The 9,272-nt window shown below is 39.6% G+C and overlaps 1 protein-coding gene across 2 annotated transcripts; it reads left to right on the top strand.

Moving 5' to 3' along the window:
• Positions 1-829: 829 nt before the first annotated feature.
• On the top strand, positions 830-8,522 carry LOC18427331 (pyruvate dehydrogenase E1 component subunit beta-3, chloroplastic). Of its 2 annotated transcripts, none has more exons than XM_006836384.4 (4): positions 830-1,136; positions 1,228-1,337; positions 2,132-2,175; positions 7,202-8,522. In XM_006836384.4, exons 1-4 carry the CDS (start codon positions 1,013-1,015, stop codon positions 8,175-8,177), a joined length of 1,254 nt encoding a protein of 417 aa, XP_006836447.2. In that variant the 5' UTR covers positions 830-1,012; the 3' UTR covers positions 8,178-8,522. The 2 variants fall into 2 exon arrangements, with proteins under 2 accessions (XP_006836447.2, XP_088712764.1); XM_088856638.1 differs by having other exon boundaries at positions 2,095-2,175.
• The last annotated feature ends 750 nt before the right edge of the window (positions 8,523-9,272 follow it).

Genomic DNA, 9,272 nt, shown 5'->3' with positions numbered 1-9,272 from the left:
GTAGAAGACCAATAGAAATATTTCTAACAACTTTTTTTTATTTTAAGTAGGATATTCCATAAATAACCTATGGGTGGACTAATGTTTTCCTTCCATACATATTACATATATCGAAGTTTTTCTTGGTTTGTGATTAATCAACCACTTTGTATTCAGGTATAATCCTAATCAATTGAAGAAGAGGCTTTGCGCATTAGGCGACGCATTTCTATATTTTGCATCCTCTAAATATTTTATTCATAAAATTATTTATTTAATTTTTTATATTTATTTATTTGTATATATTTATGATTAGAGAGTGTATATTATTTAAAATCTGGTTCAGAAAATAATCGAAAAAAAAAAAATTTGAATAGGAAACTTATTACCACTCATGGAAACTGTCCCTCAAATAAGGATGAGGTTTCCATAAGGCCTAGGCCTCATCTGAAAATCACTTTTGACAATAGAAATATACATGATACATCTAAAATCAATTTAAAACGTCAAAAACGAAATGGACAATCTAGATAATCTGGTACAGTATATATTATTTTTAAACTTTAAAATTGTGTATATTTTTTTACGACCACACAAAAAAAAAAAGAGTTTTTAATGCTTGAATTGCAATGTTTCGACGAGTATCAAACCATTTTCCCTCAAGTACAAGTATAGCCTTTCCGATTCTTTCGAATATAAAAAAGGTGATGACGGGTGGCTCCCTTGTATCTTTCGTGTAAGAGGAGAGGACACGAGTGGTCGATGAGAGAGAGAAAATGAGAGCGTTGATAACAAAGTTTGAGTGAGAGGGGAGGGGAGGGGCGGTGCCTGAGTTAAATAGGCGCCTGCAAAGTAGAGGGAGAGCGTAGAGTTGTGTGGAGAAGAAAGAGAGCACCTTCCTCAATATCTCCGCCGCCCTCAACCACCGCTTTATTATTGTTGCTGCCCTCTCCTCATATGACCTCAACCCCTTCCTCTCTTCATCTTTGCATTCCCCCTTTCTTTCCACCTTCCATAGTTTTTTTTCAAATAAATGGCGACGGTTCAGGGCCTGGCAACTACAATGACCACACTCCCCGAAACCTTCTTCTCTTCTCCATCATCTCGGAGTATTCAGTTCCCTGCTGTTGTCGCTGGGCGTCGTCACCATGTAGCTCGTAAGGATCGCCTCTCGCTCTCTTTGTTATGCTCTGGGTGTTATTATTGATGGATTTGAATTTCAATTTGCATTTGAATTTGCCTTTCCAGAATCACAGAGGAGGATTACGGTGGTAGGCTTGAGATCTGATGGAGGTGTCTCTTTTTCAAATCAGGGAGCAGGGCATCGTGGACTTCACTTGATTCCCACTGCTGTTGCAGTAAGTGCTTAATCATTTTTAATCTCTGGAATTAAACTCCAAATAAACAATTTCGTTTCTGGAGGGAGATTTTATCTGCATATATGCATTATTCCTGATTTATTAGTTAGAACGCCTGCAGCTCTCGAATTCTTGAATTAAGAAACACAAAATTTGAGGCTACAAGTGTCCACAGGATCTTTGGAAAGATTTTTGCTGGAGTTCATTTTTAGATCAATAACTGTCTCAATTGTAGATTTTTGTTGTCTTTTCGGCATTTCTCGTTGCTCTCCAGATCCATTGACATGCATGAATGTATGCAACTTAGGAGTTGGGACTCAACGGTGGCAACCTCGCCAAGCCAAAAAACTAGCCATGCTAATTCATGGATTGCTATGATGGATATTGAATGGGATTAGGAAGTTCCGTTAGGTGGGAGCTTGTGTTTTATTTTGTGTCTTGATCATCAATGAATGATTGTTTTATTGTATTGTAAAACCCTTTAAACTCAAATTGGCCTCTGTGTTTTGCATGTTTAGACTGTCATTTTCATGTCCTATCTTTTGTGAGCGCATGGTTCTTCTGGGGTATGACCGCCTTTCTGCCTGGTTTCAAACACTTTAATTTGCAAAAACAGAAGAAATTCTTTTTTTTTTGTTGGAAGAACAACTAACGTTAGGAATATGCTCTGATGCTCACACGGAAGCACTTCTAGGATCTATACTGTCCGTATTATTTATTTCTGATGTGGATTGTTCTTTTGATGCGAGGAATGCAGAATTGCTTTTTGACTGCTCTTATTTGTGGATTTTCAGAGTACAGCAGAGGCTTCTGCAAGCTCTGCAACTGCGAAGCCTGGGTAATGACTTTTTTCCTTTTCCAGTTGTTATGATTGTGTTTTTCATTTTTAGTTTAGCATTTCCATTGTGTTGATGCAATTTTTATTTAAAAGCTTTCTTGATTATCGATTATCGTCTTGAGTGTGCCTAGCCTTCATGTTTATGGTAGCAGTAGACATCGCAATTTGGGAGCTGGGTCCATTTCCTTTTGTGGGTGACCAATTTTAGTTACTGAACAAAGATTCACACCCTCAAAATGCAAAACATATGTAAATTCCAGCTGGTGCTGTCATCCTTTGGCAAATGTTAGGAACTGCTACTTATGATCAAATTCGATGTGCCTGTGTGCTTTGTGTTTCTTATGGCCTCAGTATCTTTTGGCAACTGGTGGCTCCTTAATGATCAAAAGCGCATTCTACTTATGATCAAATTCGATGTGCCTGTGTCCTAGAGTGCACTTTTCATATGATGGATGTCTAACAGTATCCCTATTCTCTTCATGTATGCATTATTGTAGTCCATTTTCCCCAACATGTTTTAGCTGTTTCATAGGTGATTGAGGATAGATAGATCAAAGATAGATAGTAGTGGCTTGACTTGTTGATGAAAAATTTAACACAAACACTTTTTTTTTTTTATTGTGGAGGATTTGTGGATAATAAACCATGGTATGCTCGTTACTTTCCTAGGCAATCTGTTTTCAAGATTTATCGAATGCAATGGAAAGAGGAATTAGTGTTAGTATCCTTCTTTTACTTCAATATGTATGCATAACTGGATATTAAGTAGTTTTTTTGTTCTCTATTGATGGCTGGTGTGGTAAGTTGCGGGATTGGCACTAAAAAGGAAAAAGGTAAAAAGCAAAAGGGAACATTAGGCTGTTAGAAAGCAGAACAATGATGTCTAAACCATTACCATGCACAATGATTGAGAAACCACTCGGCAGTTCAGAACTTCTAATTTGTTTTGTTTTACATACAAAAAATATAAGCTGCAAGATGGCTTACTATGTATGATTCTTATACCTTTTGATTTAGCCTTTCCTGGCTTTGAAGTCATTATTGATCTTTCCTCTCTTACCTTCTCCTATTAAGAACCAGCATTTCCTATTGCATTAGGTTCTGGAACACATGACATTGATCAGATGCCTTTCTTTTAGAGAAAGACATTATTATGTATGATTCTTACGTCTTTTGATTTAGCCTTTCCTGGCATTGAAGCCATTATTGATATTTCCTCTCTTACCTTCTCCTATTAAGAACCAGCATTTCCTATTGCATTAGGTTCTGGAACACATGACATTGATCAGATGTCTTTCTTTTAGAGAAAGAAATTGTCCTTACTGACTATTGAAGAAAATTGTTTGGTCATTAAGCTTTTAAATGATGAGTGGAATGGTGTTATCAGCATGATGAGATCAGGTCTATCATCTATGCAAAACGTTGAATTGATAATAGATATGGAAAAGTAATGACGGGTGTAATTATTTGGATAGAAATGTTCAATGTTCCTCATCGCACCTGGAAAAAAAGAAGGCAGTTAGTGAGGAGCTTGGCAAGTGCTACAAGGGCAATTGAAAATTGGAATGGTTTGAAGTGAACCTGATTGTAAGACTGGGAGTCACTCCCAGTTCCACACATTAGAAACATGTGGTTATGTTGAAACAATTGGGGAGAACTAATAAATTATGACAAAAAGGAATGTTTATCGACTCTCAGATGAAAAGATATCCTATGATGCTTATCTATCTCACAAGGCTCACACTCTAACATTGACACAGACTCCAACGATGGAAGTATGGAAACCAACAACTCCAAATTATTAATAGATGGATGACCCCACCGACAACGGCATTGAAGAGGCGAAACACTGGAGTGAAGAGCAACACCAATAAGATCACAATCCAGATAGTAAAGTCCGCAATATTCGCAGCTGCCACAAGTCATCCTGCGTCTTTAGATCCTGAAAAGCACAATAGGAAGGATGGAATGTCATTGAACATGAAATTGATTTTAATTTACTAACTGACAATAAGGTAAATAGGAACTTTGGTACATAGAGAACAAATGATATTGAAAGAGAAGCAGTAGGATGAATGATGCCTTTCCATGACACAATTGATCAAGAAACCATCAGCTAATGTACCAAATGAAGTGGAAACAAATTAATCAAGAGAAGAAAACATAGAAGATTCACCAATCATATGATCAGAGGCTCCTAAGTCGATGACCCAAGGAGATGGCCTCTGAGACACAAGGAATGCAGAAGTACCTGTATTTGCCGTGGGTGTAGAAGTAGTTGGCTGTTGGCTATTTTTCATAAGGTTATTGTATTCCTCAAGTGAGAGCAAAACTAAGCCTGTAGCAGAATTGAAAGCGTGGTGATGATTATTGGAGCCAACTGGATCGATATCATCACCCTTAGAAATGTGAGTTACCTGTTTAGCCCAAGCAAGCTTACCAAACTTATCCTAATATATATCAGCCATGTGATTGGTTCGTCTCCCCTTGAATCACGACCCCGTCCTCTATTGCTACCACTACGACCTCTACCATCTCCTCTACCCATGAAGGAGGTTAAGGCAGATCAGTCACCAATTCCAGAGGACGGTGTAGATATGACAGTCTATTGAAGATGAGAGTATACATTATTGAGAGAGGGGAAATCGTTGCTAGCTAACATCTGTCCACGAATGAACTGAAGTACTCAGAATTGAGGTCAGATAAGAATTTTGCAACTCTAAGTTCTTCTCTTTTCTTCTTCAATAGCTCCATATTATTTGATAGGGGTATTTAATAGGGGTTGATATGCGTTCAACTCTTCCCGCGTGCCCTGAAGTGTATGGTAATGCCCACTAATATTCTTTTTACCTTGCTGTAAAAAAAAAAATATTATCATAAAGTTGATAAACTTGGGAGATATTCTTATCATAAGAGTAGATCTCATGCATAACCTCTTAAACTTCTTTAGAAATATCAATAAACATCAAATTATCACTCGCATGGGGTTCCGTACTATTCCACAACCATGTCATGATCTGATAGTTTTACCTAAGCATTATTCCCACCATCTGACACTTTTGGCCCATCTTCAGTCAAGAACTTCATCTTACCCTTGGCACCAAGAAACACCTTAATAAATTGAGCCCATAGGAGGTAATTAGACCCATTTAATTTCACAGAAGTAGCTTGAACTCCAATCATATCATTGATGCTAGAAATTCCAGGCTTACTTTCACCAATCATAAGATGCTCACAAAAAAAGAAGAGAATATACAATATTATAGCAGGCTGAATATTCTTGGAAGCCCTAAATAAACCAATTGAGTCTTATAAACCCAAAAAACCACACAAACAGCAGATTACAAAGCAGGATAGCAGAAACAATGGGGTTCAAAGGAGATATACTTATCATTTATATATAGACGAATATATGTCTCTCCACTAGAACTCTTACACAAACCTCTAGAGGCTATATATAACATCAGTCACACACTTGGACATATTTGAGCCCATTGTTTTAAACAACAGTCCGTACGGCACCTAAGGCACTTTGTGTCATTTCCGACTCACGATCTTTTCATCAAAAGGCTATTGGGGGTATTCTAAACTCCCAAAGTGAAAAAGAATTCGAATGTAAGCCCCCAAATCTATTGATTTTGAGATCTTTGTGAATCGAAAGAATGATCTCCTCTCTTCTTTTGTATTTCATCTTGTCTTGTCTCTTGAGTATTCCATTCTCTTTTATTGGACATTTGGGTTATTGGTTTTATAGTTCTCTTTTGTATTTCATCTTGTCTAGTTGTGATCGTGTTCATGTGGCAGTATAGACTATGATTTGAAGTTTTGAAGATGTTTCAATATTCATGTATAGATAGTTGCATGGACAAAGTTAGTTAGAATATATGTAAATGCAAAAAATTACAAAATTAAAGGGACATATATGAAATTCTTCATCACGGGCGCTTGAGGTTTTGGGTACCCAACTAGCGGCTGCCACCTAGTATTTCTTGAAACACTGTTTCAGTCACTAGTCCTCTGGACTTTTTATATATAAGGGAGGAAATATCAGCAACATGAGTATTCACAGCAAACATAGACAACCATATTGGTTTCGCGCACACAATAGAAGAAACTAGGTGCCCATCAGTGAGATCAGCACATCCAGAATTAGGGTTTCCACTTCTTCTTCTTTTTTTTTTGTCGTTTTAAATAAAGAACAAAGAGAGGTGAATAGTTCACATCTAAGGATCTGATGATACCTTGTTAGAAGTATATGATGATGTCTTGTTAGAAGCATAGTTCCACAAAGAAAGAACATAGTGATGAGAGGAAGATGAGAGAGAGAAGAGAGAAAAGTAAGAGAGAGAGAGCGAGTTGGAGAGGTGTGGGAGAGAGAATAGCTGGAAGGAATCTCACGTAGGGTTAGATGACCTTCCATGCACCTCTCTTATCTTTATTTATAATAAGTATCTACAAATTACAGAAATGCCGTTATGAATAGCTTTGGCCTTTAAGTATATTAAACGGACAAGAATGCCACACAACCCACAGTAAAGACAACCAAAATAATCTTGATCTTCAACACTCCCCCTCCAAGGTTGCCTTAATGAACGTGTTCTAAATCTTTATGATGACTAATGGTTGGTTGAAGTGCATGATCAGCCAACCACTATTTAGTGAAAACTGCTTGATTAACACATTCATTCTATCATTACCACCATTAATGGCACCGTTGCCCTTTTTATAGCTCCACTGTTGCATGCTTATATTAAGTTGGGTACGAGTTAGTTAAATCAATGGGTTATGTTTATTTCATCTATATGACCCAAATTAACTTTTTGTGATTGGATGTATAGCACACAGCCTAATTTTTTATGGGAAAAACACGCTTGCATGAACAGACACATGCTTAACTTTGGGCATCGGGCCATGTTTCATCATATGAAGCACTAAAGTAACTCTTGATCATAACCGTCTTTGTTTTTTTGTCGATAGTTCGTTGTTTTCAAATTCGTTGTAATGACATAGTTGCATTCATCTGCAGGCATGAGCTCCTCTTATTTGAGGCCCTAAGAGAAGGGCTGGAGGAAGAGATGGACAGGGATCCTCTGGTGTGTGTGATGGGGGAGGATGTGGGCCACTACGGGGGCTCCTACAAGGTCACCAAGGGCCTTGCCAACAAGTTTGGCGATCTCCGTGTGCTTGACACCCCCATTGCCGAGAACTCCTTCACAGGCATGGGCATTGGAGCTGCCATGACAGGTCTTCGCCCCATTGTTGAGGGCATGAATATGGGCTTTCTCCTGCTTGCCTTCAATCAAATATCCAACAACTGCGGGATGCTCCACTACACCTCCGGCGGCCAGTTCACCATCCCTATCGTCATCCGGGGACCCGGTGGTGTTGGCCGACAGCTTGGGGCCGAGCACTCCCAGCGCCTTGAGTCCTACTTCCAGTCTGTCCCGGGGCTCCAGATGGTTGCATGCTCCACATCTTACAATGCCAAGGGTCTCATGAAGGCAGCCATCAGGAGTGAGAACCCTGTCATCCTCTTCGAGCACGTGCTCCTCTACAACCTTAAGGAGAGGATCCCGGACGAGGAGTACATATGCTGCTTGGAGGAGGCAGAGATGGTGAGGCCAGGGGAGCACATTACCATCCTGACCTACTCTCGCATGCGCTACCATGTGATGCAGGCAGCCAAGACCCTGGTCAACAAGGGCTATGATCCTGAGGTGATCGACATCAGGTCGTTGAAGCCTTTCGACCTTTACACCATCGGCAACTCTGTGAAGAAGACCCATCGAGTGCTGATCGTAGAGGAGTGCATGCGAACTGGGGGGATTGGGGCGAGCCTAAGGGCTGCCATCATGGAGAACTTCTGGGACTACCTTGATACCCCCATCGAATGCCTCTCCTCTCAGGACGTCCCGACCCCGTATGCAGGGACGCTTGAGGACTGGACTGTTGTCCAGCCCCCACAGATTGTTGCTGCTGTTGAGAAGCTCTGCGGCATGTAAAAGTGGGGTTTGACTTGCGAGAAAGAGAGAGCTCTTCTGCTTGCTTTTTTGTTTTGTTTATTTGTGATCGGTTGTTCTTGCTTAATAGAGGTTGTTAGTTAGGAATCACTTAGCTTCTTTGTTTTGTCTCTAGTTTCTATATGATTTTTTTTTCCTCCTGGTAACCAACCTTAGAGGATGTTAATGGTGGCTTAAAGCCAAGAGGCTTATTGTGCAAGCAGTACAGACATTCTCTCTTTTTTCCTCTCGTCTCTTGTCTTAATTCTTTAACATTTGAAACTCCTCTATATGATTATATAAGTTGGCAAGGAGGCCCTGGAAGATGGAAGGGGGAGTCTCTTGAAAGATGGATTTATGGATTTTGACTGTAGCTTGGCTATGGATGCTGGTGAATGGTAAATGCCGTAAAATGCATGTGGATTTTTTGAGATTTGTGCCACTAACCGCTTATGTGATCAGATATCTTGGAATGGCGTCAAATTCATTAGCACTTCGGCCAAAAAGAAATGGTGTTGCCAAAATTAAATGTAGTGCCATCTCAGATGGAGGTCTACTACTTGAACTGAATTCTGTATAATTCGAAAATGTTCTCATGGTGACTTAATAAGGGCTTGTCTAGATGCCACGACAAACCGATTGACCCATTTGTGGGTTGTTGTGAGCAGGATGGGGACAAATTTATCCAAACCCCAAAAGAGGGTGCTTTGATGAAAGCAGTGTTCAAAAACTCACCCGAGTCTATTTGGGCGCAGGTGAGTAATTCCAACTCAGCAAGCCAGTTGAGAGCAAAACACTGTATATGTAGTGCATACGAATGGTACTTAGGTGAGAATTATAGAGAGTTGTTGGGGCACACTCTGATGAAATAGGGGTGACTGCCTGGAGTTTGACAATGCTCAGGTAATTTGCTATAGCACTCACCCAGAGTATGGTAAAGTTAAAAATTTAGAAGGGGTAGTACTCACCCAGAGTATGGTAAAGTTATCAATTTAAAAGGGGTAGAAATCTGCTTGTTTTCTTCATGTACTTTGATTTTGGGGTTTCGGGTGTGCGTTTTGGTCCAATTTGAGCATACATTAGAATCTGCCTAATCTA

Source organism: Amborella trichopoda, chromosome 2, assembly GCF_054954075.1.
Source record: "Amborella trichopoda isolate Santa Cruz 75 chromosome 2, AtrichopodaSantaCruz75HAP2 v2.0, whole genome shotgun sequence".
Taxonomy (NCBI): Eukaryota; Viridiplantae; Streptophyta; class Magnoliopsida; order Amborellales; family Amborellaceae; genus Amborella; species Amborella trichopoda.
The sequence above is the reverse complement of the archived record's forward strand: the minus strand, read 5'-3'. Positions and strand labels throughout refer to the sequence as shown.

Coding starts and splice junctions, on each gene's coding strand:
- LOC18427331 (XM_006836384.4), top strand. CDS start 1,013: ATGGCGACGGTTCAGGGCCTGGCAACTACAATGACCACACTCCCCGAA. Junction 1,137..1,227: donor GCGTCGTCACCATGTAGCTC/GTAAGGATCGCC, acceptor TTGCCTTTCCAG/AATCACAGAGGAGGATTACG. Junction 2,176..7,201: donor TCTGCAACTGCGAAGCCTGG/GTAATGACTTTT, acceptor ATTCATCTGCAG/GCATGAGCTCCTCTTATTTG.